Source organism: Monodon monoceros, unplaced genomic scaffold, assembly GCF_005190385.1.
Source record: "Monodon monoceros isolate NGI ecotype Baffin Bay Population unplaced genomic scaffold, NGI_Narwhal_1 Super_Scaffold_5, whole genome shotgun sequence".
NCBI lineage: Eukaryota > Metazoa > Chordata > Mammalia > Artiodactyla > Monodontidae > Monodon > Monodon monoceros.
This window is the reverse complement of record NW_021703782.1, coordinates 102055487-102083121: the sequence shown is the minus strand read 5'-3', so window position 1 is coordinate 102083121 and position 27635 is coordinate 102055487. Positions and strand designations below refer to the sequence as shown.

Sequence of the window (27635 nt, the reverse complement as noted above, 5' to 3'; positions counted from 1 at the left end):
CTTTAAGGAATTGGAATTCATTTGTTTTCAGCTAAAGTTGGAATCATTGCTAGACTCACAAAAGTATCACTCAGTGAATGAGATCTAACTGATCAGTTTAAAAAATATTTTGTTAGTATTAATATTATTCCAATTATTGCCTCTTTAGTTTTTCTTTAAATATTTTTTAGGTAGCATCACGTGGACACAGGAAACTAGTGTGCATTGTTCTATTAATAAAGAAGTGGTTGTTCTCTGATTTGATTGTTTGAATTGTGTGAATTGGAGAGTAATTTTTTTTAGCATGACACTTTGGGAACTGCTACTTGGTTAGGATACTTTTGTTTCAAGGTCTCTTTGAGTCAGTTCCTATTAAAAGTGAAATGTGACAACCTGCATAACAATGAGAATATTTGAACAATACAATACTTGTATTATTATTGTATGGCTTTGAGGAGAACCTCATACTGTGTCTAATTGAATTTATTATGCTTAATGAATTTTTTAAACCAAAGAGTACCTTTTTTGTTTTCTTGACCATTGCATTTACATTTTTAAGTGGACATAAAATATACTATAAAGTATGTAGAATGAAAATTTGCAGCCTAAAAGGTAATTATACAGCAGTTGCAGTTTAGCATTTGCAAAGAAATGCCATAAAAAATTATATTCTCAATAAGTTAGGTTTTAATAGATGGCAGGAGAAGGAAGGGGTAAAAATATTGAATTAACATTTGCGTTCATTAACAGTTCCTGTGAATTTTTATAAAAGAATTGATCACAGTGAATTTATTTAGTAAATTATCAATGTTCGTATTACATACCTCCTGAAGAATGCCGTATAGCGTCACATTCAGAAACATATCATTAACTAAGATGGTGTTCTTTCCCTTTTTCAAGAGAACAAAGTATTCAAATTTAGCTGCTTGAAACTAGCTACATTATGTAAATTATTGTGGTAAATGTAACATTATGTAAAAATCTCCAAAGTAGTTACATGAGGATTTATATCGGTGAAATAATTTTTGTTTATGTAAGTATCTCTGTGTATGAAGTTTAGAGATGTTAAGGAGCAAAATGGCTGTCACCAGGCAGTTCTATTTGAGAGACACTTGGCTGTCCATTTGAAACAAGTTTCCTGCCTGCTCATACCATTCATAAAAATAAATTGCAGCTGGATTAAAGAACTGTTTTAAAAGCAAAAGTTCATAACTTTTGAAAGAAAATGTGAGGATATTTTTAAAGGTATGGATAGGAAAGGATTTCTTTAATAAGATACGGAAAAGCACAAATCATGATGTAAAAGACTTGACTACACTAAAATTTAAAATTTTGGTATGGCAAAAGTAACTATAAATGAAACAAAAAGAAAATGATCAGACTGAAAGAAAAATTTTGCAAGGCTTGGGATCCAGAATATATAAGAAATTTGAAAGAAATAAGTAGAAAAATAGGCAAAAATATTAAATAGCAAGTCACAAAAGAAGAAATTCAGATGGTTAATAATCATATGAAAAGATTACATCATGAAAAATCAAGGAAAAATACAAATCAGAACCATGAGATACTATTTCATATGTGAGACTGGCAGAAAAATTTAAAAGTTGAATAATACCAAGTATCAGTGAGCATGTTGGGGAACAAAAACTCTTAAATGCTTTGGCAATACCTAGTAAAAGTAAGTGGAGGGTTTTCATATACTAGGAACCAGCAGTGTCACTTATATATAGATAATGTAGAGGTATTCTCACATGTGCACAAGAAGACATAATCAAATGTTTATAGCATTTTTTTGTAGTAGAAAAATATTGAAAACTTAAATGGCCATCAGTAGGGGGAATGGATAAATTATGACTTATTCATAGTTGGAGAATATTATAGCAGTTAAAATGAATGAATCCAATCTACTTGAGACAAAACGAACAAACCTCAAAAAAATAATTGTGAGTAAAACAAGTTTAAAAATATTACATATAGTAAACCAGATACGGAAATGTTAAAAACACAAAACAACTCTATTTTTTGTCATGGGTACATTCGTATGTATTAAAAGTATAAAAGAGTGAAGGGGAAGGCTGCATACCAACCTCGAGACAATGGTGACTTCTGGGAAGGGGAGGAGGAGGAGAATGGGATGAGGGTGGGAGGTGGTGCTTTAGCTATATTTGTAAATAGGAATGTTGCAAAAGTTAATATTTGTGTCCATCAACTGGTAAGTTAATAGACAAAATGTGGTATATTCATATAATGGGAAACTATTCAACTATAAAAAGGAACAAACTGCTGATATATGCCATGACGTGGACAAACTTGAAAAACATTATGCTAAGGGAAAGGAGCAAGATGCAGAGACCGCACACTGTATGATCCCATTTAGATGAATGTCCAGAAAAAGCAAATCTAGAGGGGCAGATAGATTAATGGTTGCTTGGAACAGGAGTAGGAAAATAGATTAACAATAAAGGGACATGAGAGACTTCATTAGGTTGATGAAAGTGTTCTAAAACTGACTTAATGATGATGGTTGTACAACTTGGTAAATTTACTAATAATCATTGAATTATATACTTAAAATGGGTGAATTATGTGATATATGAAATATACCAAAGTCAAGTTATAAAAAAGTTAATATTTGTTAAATCTCTGTGGCAGTCAATTTAAGAGTATTTCAGAGGTTCAATTAAAAATTATTAAAAAGGACACCTTTTCATGTCACTTATACGTGTTCTGATCACTTCATTATTTTAAAAAAGGTATTGCAGTTTACAAAGAGGTAAATCCACGAAGTTAAGTGTACAGCTTGATGTATGTATATACTTGTGTAACCCTTTCCAAGATCAAGTTCAGTTATGGTACAGCAGTGTGACTATAGTTAACAGTACTGAATTGTATACCTAGTTGAAATTTGCTGAGAGGGTAGATCTTAAGTGTTCTTACCACACACAAAAAAGGTAACTGTGTTAGTTAATGGATAGATTATTTAGCTTGATTGATTATTTCACAGTGTTTACATATATCAAAACATCAAATTGTACCTTAAATATATACAATTTTTATTTGTCAATTATACCTCAGTAAAGCTGGGGAAAACACCGGTTGTGGCACCCTAGAAGGTTCCTTTGTGTGTCCTCCTAGTCAGTATCCTCCCTTCTCCTCCTGCCCCCAGAGGCAACTACTGTTTTGATTGTTATCACTCTATATTAGTGTTGGTTTTGAATTTCATATAAATGGGATCATCTTGTGTCTTTTGATCAAAATTCATCCATGTTGTTGCATGTAGTGCATTCTTTCTGATTGCTATGTAGTATTCCACTGTAGGAATATACCACAATTTATCCATCCTTCTGTTGATTGACACTTTTGTTTTACCATTAGCAATAAAGCTACCATGAATATTCTCGTATATGTCTTTTGGTAAACATGTACACTTATCTCTCTTGGCTATATGCCAGTGATCTCCCTGAATTCCATGGTTGCTTTCCTAGAAGTAAAATTGGTGGTTTAAAAGGCATAGACGTTTAAAATCGATTCTATTTGTGCTGGTGAAAATTATACTAAATTACTTTCCATCCAACCACACTCTTAATTACCAAGTATATGAGAGTGATTATTTCCCCAGATTTTCAATTTCCAGATGTTTTCCATACTTTGAACCTTTGCTAATCTGCTGAGGGGGTGGGGGGAAAAGACAGCAGTTAAGAGATTGTAAAACTTCAGCATCTCTTTGCCACCCTTTTCTGGCATCTTTCAGCATCATAAGGTATGGGGTTTGGTGTCCCATCTCTTTGGGAAATGCTTTCAATTTTGGAAGATGTGAGGGGAAGGAGAGGCCCAGTTGATTGTTTAACAGCGTCTGGTCAAGGCTTAAGGCAAGAAGGGTGAAAGAATTCAAGTTCAAATTGAAATGTTGGTTACCTAGGTAACTCCAGATTATGTTGATGTGAAAGGAGAGTGGATACAGATCTCTAGTAGAGGCTACTACTTTCTTATAATTCACCTACTTACCCTTCCTTTCCAAACTTTAATTTCTGTTGTACCTGGGCCATTTTAGGAGAGTATTTGTTGTGTTTTATCAAGGAGAGACTACAAGATCATGTCTCTTGATGCCCTCTTAATGCCTAACACACCACTAGTAGTGAGTGCATAAAAATAATCTTGCAGTGAATGACCCACTAGTGCACTGGACCCCTTTTTTTCACTTGGGAAGGGAAATGTTGTCAGGACAGTTTGACAACCTCACATTGCTGGTTCTCAAGATTGGACCTTCTTGGATAGGGCCAATGATGGGCAACCGAGGGCAAGGACAGGGTAGGAGCCCAGGATGAATTAGTAAGGGCTCCTGTTGGGCGTAACCAGGATAACAGGACAAATGTAGAAGATCAGACATCTCACTTGGAAAGGAATGGGAGCCAACAATACAGCAGGGTTGACTGGGAAAGGTCAGGATTTCCAGTACAGCTTGGAAAGAAAGCTTTGGTAAAAACTCCAGTGCTATGTAAACAGAAAGTCACAGTGAGAGGAACTGTATAGTTGGTTACCTCCGAAGTTGTTTATAGTTTTTAACGCTTTCTACATGTGAGTGGCCTTGGGAGGAAAAAGAGTGTTATGCATCTACTAGATGCCAGTCATTGTTCAAAGTGCTTCACACCCATTATTTTACTTAATCCTGTAAGTGCCAGGGGGCCTCAGAAAGGAGTGTAGCTGAACTTGGTTTTGTATGTTGAGCTACTGTGGCAGCAGTACATGGGTTGTCTTCCATAGGGTGAGATACTGCCTGGACGTAGAACAGGGCTGTGGTGGTACAGTGGGGTGCAGGGCTGGTTTGTCCCTACTAGGATGTGTAGGGAGAATGTGTGGTCAGTGTCTTGGGAAAGCATTCTCCAATCTGTGTTTGCTGCATTCCTGTGAATTCAGTCACCCACAGACTGCAGCTGGGAAGAACCAACCCAGACAAAGCCTCATTCCTATTCTCAGGGATGAGTTGTTTGTTTATTCAAAGGTATCTGTGAGGGACTGTGTGAGCACGTCTTTGAGAGGCAATAAGATGACAGCTTTTGCTGCTATACCTTTGTCTCAGTGCACCCTGAGCACAGGCTAGTTCTCTGAGAATCCTAGTTTATTCGGGCTTGGAGAAGAGCTGGAAAAAGTTACTGAAACTTTGACAGTGGTTAGCTTTAGGCACCGTGGGGTTTGGATTGTTTTTCTTCCCTCCCCTTCCCCTTGTGTACCAGCCTCTGCTGCCCACTTAACTGCCCTTCTACCCCCAACCTCCAACAACCCACACATCCTGTACGCCCTGCTTATCAAACCCTGGTTCCTCACCTGGCTCCACTGAGTCATCACGCCCTTAGGGTGATTGTAGAGCCCAGAAGCTAGGGAAACCTTGATGAATTCAACCCTGGAAGAACTGCCTTGTAACATGAAAGCACACAGGTGATGGTGTTTATAAGACTACTGTGGAAATGCAAATTGCAAAGGAGAGGTATCATAGAATTACTCCAAACCAAGAATCCTGTTATCTCCTACCAGGTTTTACTGGTTCTTGAAATGGAGGCTGGGCCTTTACAGAATGCAAGTTTCATAGTAATGGCAAGAAGGAGGAAACCCCTCTACTTTATGAAGTGAAAGCATGGAAGCAAAGTTGTGGAGCCAGGCAGAGAGGATGAGTGGAATCTTCAAAATTCTCATTGTTGTGTCAAGTGTGTAGGTCTGGTTTAGGATAATTATTGAGTTAATTGCTTCTTAACGGGGAATATTTATTTTAGTGTTCAGATTTCCTAAATCCTTAATTAAAAAATCATAAGTAGAATGATATTAAAGTAGCCATGCTGCTTAAATTTAGAATTTTGCTTCATTGAAAGGACTTTAGAATTGTTTTCTGTCGCTTGTGAGAGTCTTATTTTACTCTGTAGGGTGGTTGGCCACAGGGAGAACCAGAAAGAAGTGCTTTCCTCAGGGCCACTCTGCTTTAAAGGTTACTTAAAGGCATGGATGTCTTACCAAAGCAATGAGTTGTCTAAGGATTTTAGATCATAGAATCGTAGAATTTAAGAGTCAAGAAACATCGTTTAGTAAAAAATTTCAGTTTGTATTTGAGAGAATTCAGGTTCAGAGACTTATTAATGATCACATAGTGGCAGAATCTAGGCCTGCTGATTCCCAGTCCAGCACTTTAATATTCATGCCAAATCTTTCTCATGTTATAATGGCTATTGCAACTGTCTAAAAGCTTACTAAAAAAATGACTGTGTGCTATGAGTCAGATATTGTTCTAGGTATAGAGGATTCAAGGATAGTTAAAAGTGGTTCCGTCAAGAAAGCTAGGGTTAGGTAGAGAAGGTCAGTAGTAAATGGAAGATTACAGTCCAGTGTGATAAATACAGGACAGAGGTATACACGAGATGTGTATCAGTCAAAGTCCAGTTGAAAATAAGAGAAACTACCCTATCAGAAAAAGGATTGAATACAGAGAATTCTTACAGAATAATTGGAAAGGGTGGAAGAACAGGCTTTCGGCTGAATCTCCAGGAATAACTTGCAGAGAAACACTACAGAAGTAACACACCAAGAGAACTACTACCTCTGCCACATCGGGAAGCTGGGGGAATCTGGAATCTGTCATCCCAAATGTCAGCCCCAGGATATTCCCACCTTTGCCCTCTGGGCTCAGGAAGTCTCCATCAGGGTTGTGCTTCCAGAGCCATCATGCCATTCCTGCTAGTTCTGCATCAGAAAAGTAGATTCTTCATGTTACCTCCTGGCTCCCCACTTGCCTGTGCTGATTTCAAGTCTCACCAGGTGGATCTGATGGGCAGAACCTGATTCACACCTGGTATCCTAGTTGCAGGATCCTGTAAGAGATAATTTTTAGCCCAACACCTCTCTAATACTGGAGGGCCCATGGAGGGAGATTATAAGAGGTGTCAAAATAGTAATGTAAAAGTAGTAGTAATAATAGTAACAGTAACATAATGTAATAATAACATATATATAATATATAGAACATATATGATGTAAATAATACATTATGTGTATATATATACGCACACATGCTTTGGAAATATATTACCAAATTATTTGCCAGAAGGAGTAGTTGAATTTTTGTTCCCTTCCTTCATTCCCTCTTTCATTCATTCAGTATTTATTTGCTAGGCTTTATTCCAGGTTCTGGGGATAGAGTAGTGAACAAAAAAGACAAAAATCCCTTCCATTTTAAATCATACATAGCAGTAAGGCAAAACATAATAAGACAGTATATAGTATGTTGGGTGGTAAAATGTGCTAAGGAGAAAAATAACTCAGGAAAAGAGACTATGGCATGGCGGGGGTAGGGAAAAATTATAATTTTAAATAAGGTGATTGGGGAAGACCACACTGGGAAAGTAACTTGTGAATGAAGACTCATAGGACATGCCTCATTCCTTGATGTTTATCTGACAGAGTGAATGGCAAGGGCAAAGGTCATGAAGTGGAAGCATGGCTTGCATGTTTGAGGACAACAAATAGACCAGCCTGGCTGGAACAGAATTAGGATGGGGAGAATGTTAGGAAGTGAGGTCAGAGAATTGCTGGTGAAGGGAAGACATAAGAGGACCTGGCTTAAGTTTAACAGAATTACTGTGGCTGCTGTTTCAAGAAGAGTCTATAAGGAATCAGAAGCAGAAGCAGGGAAACCTTTCAGGACACTGTTGTGGTGATCCAAGAAGGAAATGATGGTGACTTAAACCAGAGTGGTAGTGAAGGAGGTAGAGAGAAATGGTCAGAATTTGAATATATTTTGAAGATTTAGTTGATAGGATTGGCTGACAGATTGGATCTGAATATGAAGGAAAGATCAGGAGTTCAGTTATGGACATGTTAAATTTGAGATGTCTGTTAGACATCCGAGTGGAGGTGTTGAGTAGACAGTTAAATGAGTCTGGAGTTGGGAGAGGTCTGAGCTGGAGAAATATAAAGTTGACAGTGCATATTTGTATTTGAAGTGATGAAACTGAAAGAGACCAGCAAAGGAGGACATCAAGAAGAAAAAGTGAAGAAGTCCAAGGACTAAACTCTGGGGCTCTTCAATAGGAAGAGGTCAACAAGAAGCCCAAGGAGCAGCAGTGAGATAGGGAAGTGGGATGCTCTGGAAGCCACATAAAGAAAGTGGTTCAATCCGCCTGCCAATGCAGGGGACTCGGGTTCGAGCCCTGGTCCAGGAAGATCCCACATGCCGCAGAGCAACTAAGCCCGTGCACCACAACTACTGAGCCTACGCTCTAGAGCCTGTGAGCCACAACTACTGAGCCCACATGCCACAACTACTGAAGCCTGCGTGCATAGAGCCCATGCTCTGCAACAAGAGAAGCCATCACAATGAGAAGCCTGCACACCATAAAGAAGAGTAGCCCTCGCTCGCCACAACTAGAGAAAGCCCGGGCGCAGCAACGAAGACCCAACACAGCCATAGATAAATAAATAAATAAATAAATGAAAGTGGTTCAAGGAGGGGGAAGCAATCAAGGGTGTCAGTGGTGCTAAAGGTCAAGTAAGATGAGGACTGAGGAGTAATAGTTGATGTCAACAGTAAGAAGGTCATTGGTATATGAGTCGTTTCAGAGAAGTGGTGAGTTGAAAGCTTGGTTGGCATGGGTTCCAGAGAGTAGGAGGACAGGAATTGGTGACAGTGAGTATAGATACTATTTTGAGGAACATAGCTTTAAAGAGAATGAGAGAAATGGGGTGGTAGCCGTGGTGGGGAGGTGGGCTTGACCTTTTAAAAAATATTTGTAGATAACAGTTTGTTTGCATGCTGATGGGAAAGATCTAGCAGAGAGATAAAATTAATAGAACAAGAGAATTGGTAGAGCAATGACTGAGTTGCTGAGAGGAGATGGGATCCTAGCTCACAAGTGGAGGAGGGGCCTTTGCAAGGGACATGAACAGTTCTTCATGGTAATGGGATGAAGGCAGGTCTGTGGGGTTGGAGATAACTAGTGGTAGAGCGGTGGAGGGAGCTTGTGAGAGCTCTCTTCTGATCGCTCGGTTTTCTCAGTGAAGGGGCAAGTTAAGATAAATGGTGGCAGTTGAGGTTGGGGAAAGTTGGAGGTCTGATGGGAGAGGAGAAAGTATGAAATAGTCACTAAGGAGAGTGAGAGAGTAATGACTTAAGGAAAATGTGGTATAATTACTAAGTTGCATTAAAGCTCTCTTACAGTGAGTAATCCAGATTTAAAGTTAGATTAGTCAGCACAGTTGTGTGGTTTTCTTCAGCCACAGTCAGGCACATTGCGGTGGCTTCTCTTGTTGCGGTGCAGGTAGATAGCTGGATTTAACAAGGATTGTGGTTTTGCCAAGGGAGGACGACAAAGTAAGAGAGGCATGAAGGAGTCAAGGATGTATGTAAAGGAACAGTTACAAAATAGAATTTAAGCTAGGTAAGGAGGCTAGTGTAGACCCGAGGTGGATGAAGGGCAGAGAAAAGATTGATAGAGTGAATGTCTCTGTGGGACTGAAGAATGAAGTTGGGATGCTATAGGGAATGAACTAGAAGGAAAGGAGGTAGATCATGGTTGGAGACTGAGGTACTTGAAATTGTGATTATTGAGGGGGTTTCAGTTATTGGTAACTGTAGAGTTTGGGTATGACCATGGTAGTGAGTAGCTGAGACTGGGTAGAGGGCAAGTTCCTTGGTGGGGAGGAGGCCAAGGAATCAAGAATTCCAGGATTTAGAAAGATCATCTATGTGAATATGTAGTAAAATCGGTAGGATTGTGGTGGGAGTAGTGGTAGAGTGAGGGCAGGCAGTGCACCAGGATCCGTAAGATTCAAGGAATGAGGAGTGACCCTGGGATCAGTAGATGACAGCAGAGTGGGGAGTGGGATGTAGTCTGGTGTCTTGAGGCTGAAATCTGGGGTTTTGGAAAATGAGGGAGAAAGTTCTGGAAGTGTCAGCAAGGAGCAGAGGCCACCTACCCCACCTCCAGGCCGGTCTGAGGAGAGGTGGAGAGGAAACGTTTCACCACTTGAGAGGGCTGCAGAGGAAGCCAGCTTTTGGCCACAGTAAGAATGTGATAATGTGAAGGGAACTTCGAAGAGGTTGAGAATTTTGCTGCCGGCTGAGCATGAGTGCTAGAAAGCAAGTAAAGGAGCTTCTTGAGTCGGGGAGCAGTGTAAGTGAATGTGCCAGTTTTGCTGTTCCTTTACCAGCTACATGTAAAATTCATTGCACTTTTGACAGAGGACATGGTTCCCTGTTTATTAATTTTTTTTAAGTACTAGGGTGATTGAATGTTAATTCATATAAGAATATATATTTGGCCACATTTATAAATTCTGATGCCTAACAGCATGTTTTGGAAGCATCTGATTTAGATGTGAAAAGAGGAGAAAAATGAGCAAAGCATGTCAAGTTTTGTGGGAAAGTGAATTGATCAGGCAGTCTAGATTTGGGGATTTATTTTTAAGAGATAGAGATGAAATGGGGTGGGTTGGTCTTAACGGCCAGGCTAAGGATTCTAGCTTTTTAATAACATAAAGGTCTTAAAACATATCAGAAGTGATATAGGTCCTCAGAAGAATTAAATGTAGAATTGCCATCTGATCCAGCACTTCCACATCTGGATAAATATCCAAAAGAAGTGAACGCAGGAATTCGAACAAATATCTGTATACCCATGTTCATAGCAGCATTATTCACGATAGCAAGAAGATAAAAGAAACTTGTGCCCATAGATAGATGAATGGATAAACAAGATGTGACATGTACACACAATGGAATATTATTCAGCCTTAAAAAGAAAGGAAATTCTGACACATTCTACAACATGGATGAGCCTTGAAGCCAAGTGATGAGCCAAGTGAAATAAGCCAGTCACAGAAGGACAAATATTGTGTGACTCCACTAGCATGATATACTTCAAGTAGTTAAATTCATAGAGGCAGAAAGAAGCATGGTGGTTACCAGGGGCTGTGGGGAGGGAGGGAACAACGGGGAGTTTTTTAATGGGGTCAGAGTTTCAGCTGGGGAAGATGAAAAAGTTTTGGAAATGGATGGTGGTGATGGTTGTACAATAATGTGAATATGCTTAATGCCACTGAAGTGTACTCTATTTATTTGTTTGTTTATTTTTGGCTGCGTTGGGTCTTCGTTGCTGCGCACGGTCTTTCTCTAGTTGCAGTGAGCGGGGGCTACTCTTCGTTGTGGTGCACGGGCTTCTCATTGCGGTGGCTTCTCTTGTTGCGGAGCATGGGCTCTAGAGCGCTGGCTTCAGTAATTGTGGCGCATGGGCTTAGTTGCCCCGCGGCTTAGTTGCTTCCCGGACCAGGGATTGAACCTGTTTTGCCTGCATTGGCAGGCGGATTCTTAACCACTGTGCCACCAGGGAAGTCCCTGAAATATACTCTTAATGGTTAAAATGGCAAATTTTATGTTATGTATATTTTACCATGCACACACACAAAAGTGATAAAGGATGTAGGTATTGCTTCTCTAATGATACAGATAACAACTAGCCAACAATGGCTTGTTTCTCTGGGGAAGAGAGGTGGAAGTTTGGTATAAGAGTCTTCTGGTTGACGGGCATAGTATGTTTCCCTTGCTGGGGTGTCAGCTTTATCTATGCTGTAGGTACTAGTTTGGCCTTAGTTTTCAGTGTGGTTTAGAGGTACTTGGAAACGCGTTTTCTTACACAGGAAAACATTTTTTCTGTGTTCTTATTCATTCTCTTTAGCCAATGACTTTTTTCATAGATGATACAAGGATAACCTCTAGCTTTCAAAATTACCCTTAAGTTTTTTAATATGAATTTATCTTTGAAATACTGTATTTACTAGTTGAATTGAGTGCTAGTTACTTTGGAGTCATTTTATTTATATCCTGAATGTGGCAAAGAAATTTAAATAGAGAAATTGGAAAGCTCTCATTCATAATCTGTTAGGCCTGTTTCATGACAACATGTTTTAGTTATTTGTCCAGATGTATTCCTATTGTTGAGTCACAATAATGACTAGAAGACAGATCAACAGGAGGACATAAATAAATAAAGCCGAAAAGGAAAACCAGTGTTGGATTCTTAGGAGTCTGATAATTCTAGGCTGAATCCCAGCTCTGTTACTTAACTCTGAATTTGTTCTTAGTGAGCCTCACTTTTCCTATTTATAAAATAAGGATTCATCTACTTACCTGGTGGAGTTGTTGTTAGGATTAAATAAGATGATAAACTACCTTTGGCGCAACGACTGGTATATCTAGGCATTCAGTAAGTGGTAGCTGATAGCATTATAATTATTACTGCAAAAATCTTTAATGAAACTCTGTTTCTGAAATCCAGAATGCAAGTTTAGAAAGCAAAGGAATTAGCAGAAAGGTCCTTCAATTTATACAAAGATTCACCTCAGGGTTTCGGTAAGTCTGGGAGAGTCCCTAGTGCGTTTGATGTTTACACATCATTAGCAAACAGATGCCAGGAGGCAAATAAACTGTATCTAAAGGATTTTTGAACCACTGATGATGGAGAGAAAATCAGTTTCTGATAAAGTTATAACATTTCTAAGTAACTAATAGCAGGCCATGGGAAATTTTTAATCGGGCTTTTAAAAGTTTATTTCAGGAACACATGTATTTCCAATTTGAGGCACACCTATACATCTGTAGCCATCTAATTTATAGTGCTTGCTTATTTCTCCACTGGGGTTAAATAATATAATAACAACTAATATTTATTGTGCGCCTACTATAAGCCAGTGTATCTTTAGGAAGCCTGTAGCATTCAAAGGCTTCTTTTCAATTGGATGTTTTGAAATTGGCCTTTCATTCATTTGGAGAGACAGGGTATTTAATGAATTTATTTTATTCTATTCTATTTATTCTATTATGCCAGCGTATCTGTTGGGTATATATAATCGGCAAGACATTTTGTAGGAGACAAAGCTAAGTAAAACATGGGCCCTGGACTCACAAAATACTTATTCACTAGGCTGTTCAGAAGGGGCGTGTGGTGGTATGACATGAACCCTGGTGTAGTCCTGGGCTCTACACCTGGCTCTGCCACTTCTTCCCTGAAGCTTTTTCTGTCTCGGCCAGGACTAGGCTCAGTGCCCCTCTGCTAATCCCTACCAGGCCCTGTGATGATTGCTTGTTTAATTCTTTGTATTCTCTATTAGAGTTAGACTGTAAACTCCCAGAGAGCAAAGACTATGGCGTATTCATCAACTGGGCCAGTCACATCAGAGTATTCGTACTGTGTATAAATACTAACTTTCCAACTTTGGACTAGTGATAACCTATTGCTTTCTTTAACTATGATAAAATTGATTGTGATAGTCCCAATATCATAGGTTTGTCATGAAGATAAAATCAGATATTTTATGTAAAATGCCTATTATAGTGCCTGGCACATAGTGGGTACTCAGTCAGTAGTTGTATTTGAGTAGGTTAATTATCTCTTTTCACCAAATTTGACAAATGTGATATATCTATTAATGAAGACCATATGCAGTGATATCACTTTTGTAGTACATAAAGGGCACAGCTGTTCTTCAGGTTAAGTCTGAAGTAATTATTCACATTGGAATAAAAATTTTATACTTACGGTACTTATTCAGAAAGGTGGAATAAAACTAATCTTAACTCATAGAGAAATTAAATGGAAGCCTGAGATTATAACCATTAAAAACCTTCATCAGTATTTATCAGTTTGATAGATTTTTATGGATTAGTGTTCCAAACTTTGAACCAATGTAAGAAACCCTAAATACTTAAATAATAATGAAAGTTGAAAACTAGTATATTCAGTAGGGAAAAAGGTAAGTGTAAGTGAGCATGTTCTTTTGATTTTTTTTTCCCTTCCAGCACACCCTCTCTTTTCCATTTAAAATCTCCCTTTGGAATTTGACTTAGGTTTGATTTTTGGGTTTATGCAGCAAAGGTTTGGTTAACGATCAGATGTATATTTCCTGTAGGTAAAACTGGTTATGAGAAATATTTCAGATTATCAGTAAGTAGTGGCATTTATTTACTGGTCAAAAGCTATCAGCATTCTCTAGGAAGAAAGATGAAACTCTGTAGATTTTACTGCGTAAAGTCAATGGGCTCATTATTTGTAGAACAGCTGATGCATTTAGTACTTGTTGGTTCACTTAACTGGTAACTGTACTATATTCATAACTCCAACAACTGAAAACAATAGGTCAGTGTCCTCTGTTTATTCATAAATAGTCACATCAGAGCAGGATGTATCTGAAAGGCAGAATATGTTAGTTTGTGGAGGAATCTGGCACACGAATGGTTCCATTGCTTGCCATACTGCGGTGGGTTGTGCTCTCCTTTACTGAATAATGCTGTTTGGGTTTTCATTATAGCTGTAGATGGTGAACTGTTCCTGTGTTTGTCAGGCTGATTGCTGTGAAGTAGTATTTGAATGTATTTTAAATGCCAGTGTTGAGGGGAAAGGCTAGAATAGAAACATGATTTAAAATTGGTGATGACTCAAAGTTTTTATGTTTTTAGCAAAGAAAGTCTTCATGTTTTATAGCAAAAAGGTTATACCTAGAATAGATTTTTAAAGTAAGAAATTGCATTTGTGCATGCAGTACTTCATTTAAAGTACTTTGAGATGATTTTTTAAAAATTAGTGAAGTATACTCCTTTGTAATTTCAGAATAAAACCTGCATTTTGGAATCAGTAATTTTTTTTGAAAAGAGTAATTTTCAATTTAAAAAAATTAAAAAAAAAGACAACATAAACCATTTTGTTTTATTGTCATGGAAAAGGTGGGTTTTTTTTTGTTTTTTTTTTTTTACTATGTGAAATATTCTTTCCAAAAATATTTTTTTAATAAGTGAATTTTAACTATCATAAATGAAATAATTTACTAGAATAATTGTATTAATGGTTCAAGTATTTTATAATACAAAGTAAGCGAAGCTGACTTTTTATAGCTATAACATTTAATAGGTAGTGTCCTTGAAGCTCTTTATTAGTTTAGTGCAGTCCAGTTTGCAATCGTACTGTCAAGAAACTTTAATTCTACATTATACAAAAAATTAACTTTTCTTCTTGAAGATTAAAAGAAAGTTTATTTTTAAGTGTGTTTGGAGGAAGATTGAGTTTGTCCTCAAAATGTACAACTTCTCGGACTATTTTCTGAGGGTCTACATTTTTAATATATAAAAGTTGAAAATGTCATTAGGGAAAGAGCAGTGTAATGGACTATGACCCGTTTGCAGCATATTCCCATCTTCTCATCTGGAAAATTAAATCTGATTACAGCTGGGATTAACATTTATGGTTTTTGGGGAGAGGAAGATAGTATCTTAAACTCCATGAAATTGAACAATGAGATTATGTTGTTTATAGCTAATTTTATTTTTAAAAGTTTTTTTATTTTTAAAAAATTTACTATCGTAACATTTATCATCATAACCATTTTATTTTATTTTTTTATACATTTATTTATTTATTTTTGGCTGCATTGGGTCTTCGTTGCTGCATGTGGGCTTTCTCTAGTTGTGGTGAGCAGGGGCTACTCTTCATTGCAGTGAGTGGGCTTCTCATTGCGGTGGCTTCTCTTTGTTGCGGTGCACGGGCTCTAGGTGCACGGTCTTCAGTAGTTGCAGCACGTGGGCTCAGTAGTTGTGGCTTGTGGGCTCTAGAGCGCAGGCTCAGTAGTTGTGACCCACGGGCTTAGTTGCTCCGCGGCATGAGGTATTTTCCCAAACCAGGGCTCAAACCCGTGTCCCCTGCATTGGCAGGCGGATTCTTAACCACTGGGCCACCAGGGAAGTCCTATAGCTAATTTTAAAGTCTCACTTTTAAGGAGCAGATTTTTATCATTGTAAGCTTTAAATGTGTTCAGTATTTTGTCTCTTATTGACTGAAATATCCTAGAGATAATGACTGGATAAATTTAGTAGGCATTAAACGTAATGTTTTCTGCCTTGATACCTAGCATGCTAAAAGTGAAGGCAGTGTAGATTCCCATGTTAATGGCTATATTTGCAGTTTCCCTTATATTTCTTAAAAGAGCTCCAGTTATATAAGACTGTAACATTTGACAGCTTTCACAGAAAATGAAGTCAGTGTATTTTTCAATAATCAGTTAAAGTGTCATGCCTTGACCCTTCAAATGGAGTCAGTCATTGGTGTGACAGAGAAAAACAGGAAAATAATTTGATAAGGTGTGTGTGTTTGTGTGTGTGTATGCTTATTAGTTACCAATGTACAAATGAGTCCTCATATATAAGCACAGTACTTTTATGAATTATTTTGCATTTCTGTTGTAAAAGATCTGTCTACCACGTTTTCTAGAAACTTTAAGCCTAAGGCAGAACTCAAGGTTTTTTGGATCCTGTGTAAAATAATTTATAGTGCCTTTCCAGTAAGTCTTGCCCAAACTCTTATTCTATTAATTAAACATCCTGTGGCAATCTGGTATATCTTAAAGATTTAAAAGTATGTTATAGTAAAAGACTAGAAAACATGGACTATTGAGATTGAAGAAAATTAGCTTTTCTTTAAAAAAAAACTAAGGCGTTTGTTCTGAGATCAGTTGTGTTTTGGTTTTTGTTTTTTTTGTTGTCAAGACACAGGCTTTTAAGCATGGTCATGTTCTGCGCCTGAATGAGACTGTGCTGTTCGGAGTCCTGTACTGTGAAATGTCTGTTTTAAGTATAGAAATGCTTTTGTGACCTCCAGTGGAAGTGGTGCACATGTGTCTGTGTGGGGTCAGCCTCTTGCATGGTTGCAGTGCTGGGAGAAGGTACTGGCTGGTCAGATTGACATAATGCGAAACCTTGTTCTAGAGCCAGCTGTCTCTTTTAGCCTTATGTGGTTAAGTCATGTGTGGACTTTTCTATACCATACATCTTGCTAGCAAGATATTTTAAATACTTTTCAACAAAAAGATTGTATTTTCCTGGGAGATGATGAAGTTGATTTTTAATTTTGTAAGAATCTATTACTTGAACCTGGAGAAAGTTTCTGAGAAAGAAGGGTAATGCATTACTATATGTTCTTAGTTTTCTGTCAGAGGGACAGTTCTTAGAGAGAGAGCTTGACATATGCTGATAACTGTATTCTTACTGCCAATTGCCTAAACAAATTGTTATGTTACTTTTTTCCATGGTAGTACTCTCATCTGCAGATTTTTGTGTTGAAAGTTAGCTGTTTGGTGACACTGTATTTGGCGGTGAGGGTATGAATGTGAGAAGAAGTTTTGGAGCATTAGCAATTATAGTATTGGATAGTGGGTAAAGAAATAGATATATAAATATTAGATCGATGCACAGTTTTCCAATGTATGTTATTTTCCATATAAAGATATAGAACATTTCATAAAATGTTACCAGACCATTTAAACTCAAAGAAATGCAGCTGATGCAATGAAATACATAGAGTACTTGTAAAAACATACAGACACGAAAGTGGATTGCTGCCAGACAGAAAATTTAAAGGCGGTTTGCTGAACTGCAGGGTGCTAGGTTTTGTACATGTGCCATGCTGAAACTGTTAGTAAGGCGGGTGTTGTGTTGCTTGAGCAAAGCAGATTGTATTTGGACCTTTTTAACTCAGATGTTTCCAATGTCGATATTTTGGTGACATTATGGCATTATGATCGACTCAATGTGAAACATGATTTCAGCCTCCTGTGCAAAATAGACATTTTAAGAAAATTCATACAAATTATTTTTAGTTTTTGTATTAATTTTTACAAAATGGCTTTCATAGTTTTGTTAACTATCAGACTGGATCTTTGAGCTAATTGAATGGAACTTTATATAGGTTGGGCTTTGGTTTTAAAAAGCGTTGCCTTTTTTTTTTTTTGATGTTGCTTTTGAGAGTGTTAAAGACCCATGAAGTTTGCTTTTGTAAATCTCAGGGCCTTAAAGAAAGGGAATCAAAAGCTTTATGCTTGAATCATAGTAAATAATAATCCATGTATTATCTTGGAACATGATTTTGTTAAAATCTGGGAATCTCACTCTAGGGGTAGTCTTAGGGCAGTTGAAGGGATTTAGTTGATGAAGGTGTTTAGTTGATGTTGCCTACCACTGAGGCAGTGTTTAGGATGATAATCATGATGGTTTGAATGACCCCCATCTTGGGGTTCCATGGTCATCTTTACCTTCAGTGTATTAAAACAAGTTGATTTTTCTTTTCACCTATTTTCCTTCTCTTTTTTCAATTCTATGTTGTATATATGAATAAAATACATTTTTAAAATGACAAGTTAATTATTAATGTAGTTTCTTGTTAACAGTTGGTTTAGTTTGTTCAAGAGATTTAAAGACCTTTCCTTTCCCACTTACAAGCAAGAAACATTTTTTTAAATTGGATAATATACAACAAATTTTGGTTTCTGATATTCATCCCCTCAGAAAATGGTGATAAAAAATAGTCTTTGGTTTTATTCCCTCTTTATTTCCATTGGTATTTTGTAGTTCCCAAGAAGCAAACTATTGCAGGAAAGAGGACCTGATATTAAAGATTTATATGTGAGTCATTTCTGTGTGAAGTTTTCTGGGTAAAGAGTAATTGTTAACCACATGACAACTGGAAGAAAAAAAAAATAAGCCTTAGATTATTTTGCGGCTTTTCCAGCCTCTGTTTTACTGTGTCCCTCAGGGACTTAGAGCTGCATTTTTGTGGGGGGTGGGGGCAGGTCTCAGTATCAAATTTTAAATCCTAAAATACCAGTTATTTTGCTGGACAAAGTCATTTACATATGTGTTAGGAATCACAGCCACTGCCCTCTTTTTGGATCCTCTACCCCAACCCCACAGTACACTTTTAGAGGTTTGCTGGGCTCGTAGCTGTCTCTTTGCATCCTGCTGGCCTGCCCCCAGTTCCCCCGCCTAGACCTAGTGCTTTTCATGCCACACCATTAGCACCCTCTGGCCTCCTGTCACAAGAGGGCCAAGTCTTTGTGTGGTTTCAGCCCTTTAGGCCAGAGAGAATAGAAGCAACAGCTACTTCCTCTGACTTACCAGGGCAACCCTGCAAGATACTGCAGGAGGGATTATGCCTGAATTCTACTAGTCCCAGTCTAGACATGTCATTGGTCTCTTCCTAGTATTTGAAGATGAGGGTAAAGAAAGTCAACCAGAAGACACTTCAAGAGCCGAAGTAATCTACAGATAGTTTCAACTTTTCTGCACCACCCATTTTGGGAAGCTCTTCATTTGGTGTGACCTTTTGAATATTCCTACTTTTGTTATTAGTCTTGAGTTTTGAAAAATAATATCCATTGACTTCAATGGCTTGAAAACTGGTATTTCTAAGATTTAAATGTAGTTTGTGAATAGGCCCATTATTTTCTCCCTTTTTGATTCTTTAACTGCAGAACAATTAACCGCATTTTTATCTTGTGGCATGGAGGGCTTTAACTTTTACATGGATTCACTTTCATGGAGAAGTAAACTGGTATTTTAAAGGATATATATGAAAACTGAGTAGTATATATTGTGATCACTGTGGTTGGGGACCTTCAAATATTGTGCTTTTCCACAGCCTTTTGCATTGATACATGATTTCTCAAATAGATATTATTCTGATCACTCTTCTTAATGTGCCTCTGAGGAACCAGATCTCTCTCTTATTAGAAAAGATTGAATGTTTTCCTAATCAATAGCAAGTGGAGTGCTAATAGCTTTTAATTAGTACACTTCTGTATTGACCTACAGACAATGCCATTGGATTATCTTGCAATTATGATTGAAGAATCAAGTGACCCCTTTCCTAATTCTATTTTAAACAGATGGTCATGAAAGGTATCTTCACCTATGTATTTTTATAGTTTCTGAGCAAGTCTAATTATGTTAGAACATAATATCTCATATCATGATATTTTGTTAACTCTGACAAGCTAAAAGTGTATTGTTTTCTTTTGAAGAAAACTTCATCTATTTTCAAGAGACCATAAGTATTTTGAGAAGGATATATTTTATTTTTAAAAGCAGGGAGTTTTGCATTTGTTCCTTGAAAGAATTCTTACCTGATCCTTCCCTCCACCCTGCCCTCTCCCCCACCCCACCCCGCCCAAACACACACAAGATCTGAAACTGGCCTTTAAGGTGGTTTATCAAGCCCACATCTGTAACTAGGAAAAGGAGGCCTCTGATAAGAAAAGTCAGGCAGGTTTCCGATTGACTTTCTCTGGAAAAATATATCGAGGGCAATTTGCAGCTGGCAAAATTTTTTGCATTAGGTAATAGTCTAAAGTTAACAGTAGTATCAGGTCTTTAAAATTTTTCTTTTTTATATTTCTGGAGGAGGGTAATGGGAGTGCCTTGCCGAGTCCTTCCTTCTGCTCATCAACATAGCAGCCTCAGCTGCCCCCCTTGGATCCCCTGCCAGGGCTGCTATCATCTTCTGATCAAATATTAATGTGTGATCCTCTGCTTGCTCACTAATCCAAAGCCAATTAATATTATCTGTCAATTATTTACAGATCCTGAGGTGCAGAGGCAATTCCCGGAGGACTACAGTGACCAGGTTCGGAATGCGTAATTAATTTTTTACATGACAAAATTTATTTCAGAGTCGTTCAACATATTATTACTGTTCTTTTTACTGAAAGAGATAAATGAATTTTTAGAACGGAAGAGAAACAGTAATTAGGAACCCAAGACAAAAAGTAAAACATATTGAAGTAGGATCGAAAATATTGGTGCTAGATTTGGGGTGTTACCTTCAGGGGAAAAATGCACAGAAAGTAAGGAAGAAAACCTATCACAAATTTTACTTTTTATTTTGCTACAGTCTGCAGTTCATTAGCAAATCCTTTTTGGATTGCCTGTGAACTTTTTTTTTTTATGCTATTTAAGCAGGCAAGAGCCGGCGTAACAAAAAGGTAAGGATGGAAGTTTATAACATCTCCTGGAATTGGAAATAGATTATGAAACTGTGTTATGGTAGTCCTTGAAGGAGAAGATACACATGCGGGAATGGTCTTTAGGGTGAGGGTGGTTCTAATGATGGTAGTGAAAGTTGTTTGGCCAATTGGTCTTGCCATCTTGAATTTCCTGCATTCTGCAAACATGGAATGAATGGAGTAGAAGGAACTATTGTACTCACAAAATACTGCTGAAGTTCCAAAGCTGCTCTACTCTTTATAATTAGATCCAGGTTATACATTCTGGATTCCAGTTTCTGTCTTGAGAAATATTAGTAATGTTTTGTAGCTTTTTGGGGAACCTTACATTTTTAGTTCAAACATGCAATTTGGTATGCTTTTTTAAAGCAGTTTTGAAATAAAAGCATTCTTGATTATACAATAAAACAACTTTTTAAAGCCTTTCACATGTGGGATATTGTACATAATAAAAACATTTTTCTGAAGTACATTCATTTAATTTTGTATATTAAAAGAATGTCCTTGAATGAGGATAAGTACAATGGAATATAAATATCCAGTACAGTAGTAGTAACACCTTTGCAATGTGGCTTGCTGTATAGAAGGCAAGGTATCTGATACATCTTTAGGAATATAAGTGGATAATCAGGATAATGAGATGCTTTGTCATGAGATTTTACTGTACAAGAGCCCAAGAAAACTGGTATGGATTGCTTTGCATGTGATCTCAAGACTTTAAAATGAGATTTAACAAAAATAGTAATTTTCTCACTCTACCCCTTGCCTCATCTTCCAACAGGAGAGTTAGATTTTTATCTTACCCTAAGTTGGTATGGGATTGAGCCCTTTGGATTTAATTTACACAATCCAAAGATTATAGGACCTTTTTATTAATGTTTTTTTTCTTTTGACAATGTTTAAAGGGTGGAAGATCTTAAAGTATTACTTAGAATAGACTTGAGGCCATAGCTCTTAAGAAAATCATTCTTTTAAAATATTGTTGTCTAGGTAAATAACCTTTGTGGTCCCATGATCTGAATTACCCAATGAGAAAAAATTATGTAGGAGAAAACTTAAAATAACATAGTTAACATCTGGGTTTATTCCTTTAAACATAGTTTCTTGCTATATCTGAAAATTTGTGAGCACCATGATCTTTTTTTTTTTTTTGGTGTAACTTTAAAAAAATTGCATGGTAATATGTTCATTAGCAAAAAGCAATTTAGGAAATAAAAATAAAGCAAAAATAAAAGAAAGAATGAAAAGAAAGAAACTACAAGTCATTGAAAGTTTACTACTCAGATAACTACTGTGACAATTTGGTGTTTATTTTTTCATGTTTAGTTCTTTGAGTATATATATGTGTTTATGTTTGGGTAGAGTATGTATATATACAGGTACTCCACATACAAACACGTGAAATATGAGATAGAAATAGAAATATAGATTATCATCAATTTTGTCACTGCATATAGAGCCCAGTTTACTGATTAAGTATTGTTGTGTTGTGAACTTAGTTCTCTTCACTTTAGTTAATGGATGATCTTACAAGTATTTTATATACTGAAGTTGGAATTCAATTATAGTAGGAATCTAAAAAATAACTTTTAGCTATTTTAAAGTGCTCTTAGGATAGGCATTTGTTTTCTTTGTCTGGATCAGTGACTTAGTTTTGAAATTTGGAGGTTGATGCTCATAGGCTGGATGTAGACTTAGGAGGGTATGCACATCACTGCCTTATTTAGCATCTCTTCCAACTTGACACACAGTTTCCCTTCTTTACCACATATAACTCAAGAATGAAGGATGAATGAAAGCTCTACTTTGTTTGGAGAAGTTACCTCAAAATTCCAGGAAATTTAAGAGTTGATCTGTTAGTAAAGGAAATGAGACCTGCATATTTCTTACTTACATTTTTATAATTTGGATTCTGATCTTATGTGTTTTCCTTTTAGCATTTGTTGGATTATGCCAAATTATCTTTCCCTTTGGTGTGCTATTATAAAGGGATTCTTAGAAATATTTCTATTAAAACAAGCTTTAAATGCTGAATGTGTACTTAATCTAGACAACATTTCTAGTATTAAAACATTTATGATGCAATCCATAAGGAATATTTGAGATAATTCACCACAAAATATAGCACTTACTACTACACACACACACAACCCCCCCGCCTCCCCAGTTTTTCTCCCCATTCGCTTAAACTACTAGTGCTTGTTTTTACATATAGTGTATTTCCCATGTACCAGCACACTTGATCAGAGACGCTTGCTGCTGCTAGATGTTTTATTCTGTGTGTTCTTTGTACCTTACAGTAAAAGAATCTGTCACAAATTATTGTGGCTCACTGCTTTAGAAACTGAGAAAAAAGGGAGGTTAGATTGACATCTGTGACTGAATAATGATGACCAGCCTTTTGGCTCTCCTTGAGCCACAAAGCTAGCACTGCCTTTAGAGTGGAAAAAGAAGTAAGAAGAAAGGGGAGGGATAAAAGAGAGTTACAAATCTGTGGTCCCAGAGATGTATTACTGTTGGGCCAGTTGTCTGTGTGGTATGATAATCCATTTTGATCTTCTCTGTCTTAATTGTCTGCTAAAGACAAATGGGCAGTAAAAGTTCATCAGTTTCATCTTTTTGCTTCTCGTTTAGAAGCAGAATAAATGATCCATCACTACAGAAGTAGCCTTTCTTTCTGACACGGAAGTAATGCAGACCCAACACGTTTTATTAAAATGTTTTTCCCTCATTATTTCAGTCCTCTCAGCTCTGATAGATCTTACTGTTTCATAAAAAATGTAATCTGAAATGTAAATAAGGGTCTTGATACAGAAGGAAGAAGTAATGAGCAGCCTGAGCCACATTTTCGGACTCTTGATTGTAATTACTGACAAAGTGATTTCTCTGTGCCCCATTTTTTTTTTCTTCCTTAAGTTGTCTGTGACACCCTCAGATTGCGATGACATCTATGGTTTAAAACCATTAAATCACTGTAGCACTCAATATTTCATTTAAAATCTGGTAGGCCTGCTATCTTAAAACCCGAAAGTACAGGCTTTGTTAATTCCTGAAAGATATGCAATGCCTATGTTTTCTAAAAGGGAAAAACAAACAACAACAAAGGCAAAAGCAAGGTCTTTTCATAGTTCATATTATTTATTCATCTGCTTTTGTTTAATGTTTACCTAGTTTAAATACTAAAACATTAACATTGGTAGGATCCTGACTTGGAAAGGATCCTGCGTTTGAAAAAAACACCTCTAACAACTTACTTGTGAAATTTAAAATATTGTATCTCTCATAAGCGTAATCCGAATTAGTCTAAATCATTTTTTTAACGTTAAGATTACTAAATTACAGACACAATTTTCAAGTTACTTTGAGTTTGGTAGCTTAAACCAGATTCTTTTCATTCTCTTACTACAAGTTTAGATAATGTGGCTCTTAATAAAGCCTGTCTAATAGAAAATTTTTGTTAAAGAAGAACAGAGTCACAATAATGTGTTTCTTTCATTTCTAGAAATGGTTTCTCAAAGATACCAACATGTCAATCTAGCATTAAAAATAAGAAAACAAAACATGAATATCTTTCCCTGCTGGAAACAGCCTTGTAATTAATTAAATGGATTTATAATTATTCTATTATGTTTACTGTATTCATTCATAATTATGGAAATAAATGGTAAAACTTTATTCATTGTGATTAGTGCAGTTTTAATGAATATTAATTGAATTAAAGGAGAAAAGGATAAATTAATGTGTTAGCAAATTATGGTCACCACTCTCATCAAAACCCCATCTTTGGTTTCAAAACATGATTTTTCAGGTTAAAAAAGAGCCTTTAGTAATTATAACATGTAGTATGGGATACTTCAGAATAAAGATATAATAACATATCACAGAGATTTCCATAAATAGCCTTGTAATGTGTCAAGTACAATAGGCATTACACCTACCATTTAAAAATGCATTATTTATTATATGATTTACTTCTTGTACTAAAACATTAAGAATTAATAATTTGTTCTCACAATTGCACTTTTTATAGCCTGTCTGTTCTAAGAGTGGCGATTAGAGTTTAGTGTGCTAGAAGTTGCTTCTCCACTGTGCTCATCTATATTTTGATGAAATATAGCAAGTGTCTTAGAGCTCTTTAACTAGAGGTCTGAACATACCCACCCGTCCCTGTACATATAGATCACTGTTCAGAGCTGCAGGTAATTTTTCTTTCCACTGGCACTGAAACAGAGGTTATAATGAAACCAACAGTCTTTATGCATTTATAGAAACTATAAAAATTTTATGGAAATCTTTATATAGAAACCAACAGTGTTTCTTGTATAAGCTCTATAAGCAATATAGAAACATGGTACATTGGGAAAAATAAAAAGGTGCCCTTTCTTTTATGGTTATATACGGTCTGTGTGATTTTTAAAATTTCACTATAGGCAGTTAAGCAAAGTGGGAGAACACGCATCACCTATATACTAAAAAGGAACAAAAATATGTTGCATAACGTAGGCTAATTGTGATGGAAATCGGCATTTCTGAGTTGCGTGTAATTGCTTAAATATGGAGTTTTCATTTGTTCATGCTTCAGGTATGCTCTAAAAAAAACATTTAAACTCAGTTATTCACAGTGTAACCTATGTAAGTGGATTGAAAGATTCTGATTTGAAAGACAACGGAGATAATATTTAATCAAGGCTCCCTATTTGCTTGTTGGTGATTGCCTCCTTCTTTTAGTGAGCAGCTGTGTATGGAGACTTGCAAGTTACTTTCTTCAAAATCTTGATAATCCAGAGACTAAACATTTCTATTCAAAACTTGTTCATGTCCTGATGCATTGAAAGAATACTATCTAATAGGAAAATTACAGATATAATCCACAGCTCGTACATTTTTTTGTTACTGTGAAAGGAAGCTTCATTGCACCAACATTGTGTAATATGACGTACATGTACAATATTTGCACAAAATGGAAAACAAATGATAAAATTTGATTTTCCCATTATTGTCAGGCAGAGAAACATAAGCAGCAGTGTACCTGGTCTGTATAAAGTGTGACATTGATTCCACAAAGGTTCCACCAGTCTTTCTATAGTGACTTGTCTAAGCCATAGAATCTTCAAGTTGGAATTGAAAATTTGGGTTTGTGGGTTTTTGGGCCATGCATTCACCAAGCTCACAAAGAATGGAATTGGACCTGGGTGTATCCTGTTCCTCTTGGAAACTTTTGAGCTTTCTTTTTTTTCCCCATTCTTCTCCAAAGTAGGTGCTGTCATGCTTCCAGCCTACTCATGCAATCCGTTCAGATTTGATCCACTTTAAATGGTGAAGTCAAGTTTGGTTCTGGAAACTTTTCATGACACCATATGACATGGAACAGAATTTGTCATTTCATTTGAATATTATCCAAAGGATTTATTTATATAAGGTTCAAATGGGTCACCATTTAAAATGGCTTCACAACCCAGCCTTAAAAAGACTAACTTATAAGTGGCTAAACTTTCTGGGTTTCTTTCCCCCTTATGTCTGTTTTTGGTGGCAGAAACTGTTGGAGACTAGATACGATTTTGTGCATTAATTGCGTGAGAGTTTAATAAGTGTAATGTCTGCAGAGTATGAGCTGGATACCATACCAGGTAAAGATGAAGGAAGATGTAGAAGATTTCATCTCCCCCTTGAAAGACCTTACTGTCTGCTAGGCTACAAAAGTAATACATGTTCAGGTTGTTTCAATAGCTTGAAGAACAACGGCAAGGCCAGAAATTGGGGATATCTCTTTGAAAACTAGGACCTTTGGGTAGTGATACCACAATGTAATCACATTTCTGCAATTTCTTGTTTTTTTTGTTGTGAAGCCATAGAAGTTAGTAAGTTAGCCAGAGTGGTACAGAGAAACCCAAGTGGAAAGTCTTGGGGCTGCCTTTAAAGAAGATCATCTTTTAAGTCTGTTTTAGATGTGTGCTTTTCTAAAAGTCACTGTTGATTCATGGATTTTTTTGAAACCTCTTGCTCAAAAAGGTCAGTTTCCATATTTCTTAGTAACTTGTCAGTCTGGGATTGTAGGTAGAAATGTAATTTTCTCATCCACAGATAGAAACTCTTTAATTTCTTCAGACCCTAAAACCTGGGAGGTGACTGTTTAGTGTAATGGCAACAAAGCACCCTGCTGAAGCCGCTTTCTTCAAGTAGTGGGTCAGTATCCACAGTTGCAACCAAATGTAGCCATTTTGACGGACCACATTACAGATTCAAAGATTTTCATTGATAGATTGCAGATGTATAAATGCATCCCAGATTAAATGTCTACTTCTTTTTATATGTTTAAAAGTGTCCCATTCTTGATGATTGGCTTGTTTAAATGTTTTTTAAGTTACAGGCTCATGGATGGGGAAAAATAATCCTAAAAAATAATCTATCACGGGTTGCCTCTTATTTCTCCCTGTGCTGTTACAAGTCAAATTTATCACGTTGGATGAATGCTTTTCAAGTGTTTGCTGAAGAAAAACCACTTTGTATATAATAGATGCTATTCTGTCATATCTATATCTTTCATTCCCTCCCACCCCCATTTCCAGAAAAGGGTGAATTTAAGAATGGGATGGGGGGCTTCCCTGGTGGCGCAGTGGTTGAGAGTCCGCCTGCCGATGCAGGGGACGCGGGTTCGTGCCCCGGTCCGGGAAGATCCCACATGCCGCGGAGCGGCTGGGCCCGTGAGCCACGGCCGCTGAGGCTGCGCGTCCGGAGCCTGTGCTCCGCAACGGGAGAGGCCACAGCAGTGAGAGGCCCGCCTACGGCAAAAAAAAAAAAAAAAA

General features: G+C 36.9%; 1 protein-coding gene across 5 annotated transcripts in view; it reads left to right on the top strand.

Moving 5' to 3' along the window:
- DENND1A (DENN domain containing 1A) overlaps nucleotides 1-27635 on the top strand; it is a 537874-nt gene that overhangs the window by 118040 nt on the left and 392199 nt on the right. For all 5 annotated transcript variants that reach the window (XM_029202625.1, XM_029202629.1, XM_029202624.1 and 2 more), the window contains exon 3: nucleotides 20410-20453. In XM_029202625.1, the coding sequence (XP_029058458.1) occupies nucleotides 20410-20453 (44 nt within the window). The remainder of the gene's footprint in view (nucleotides 1-20409; nucleotides 20454-27635) is intronic.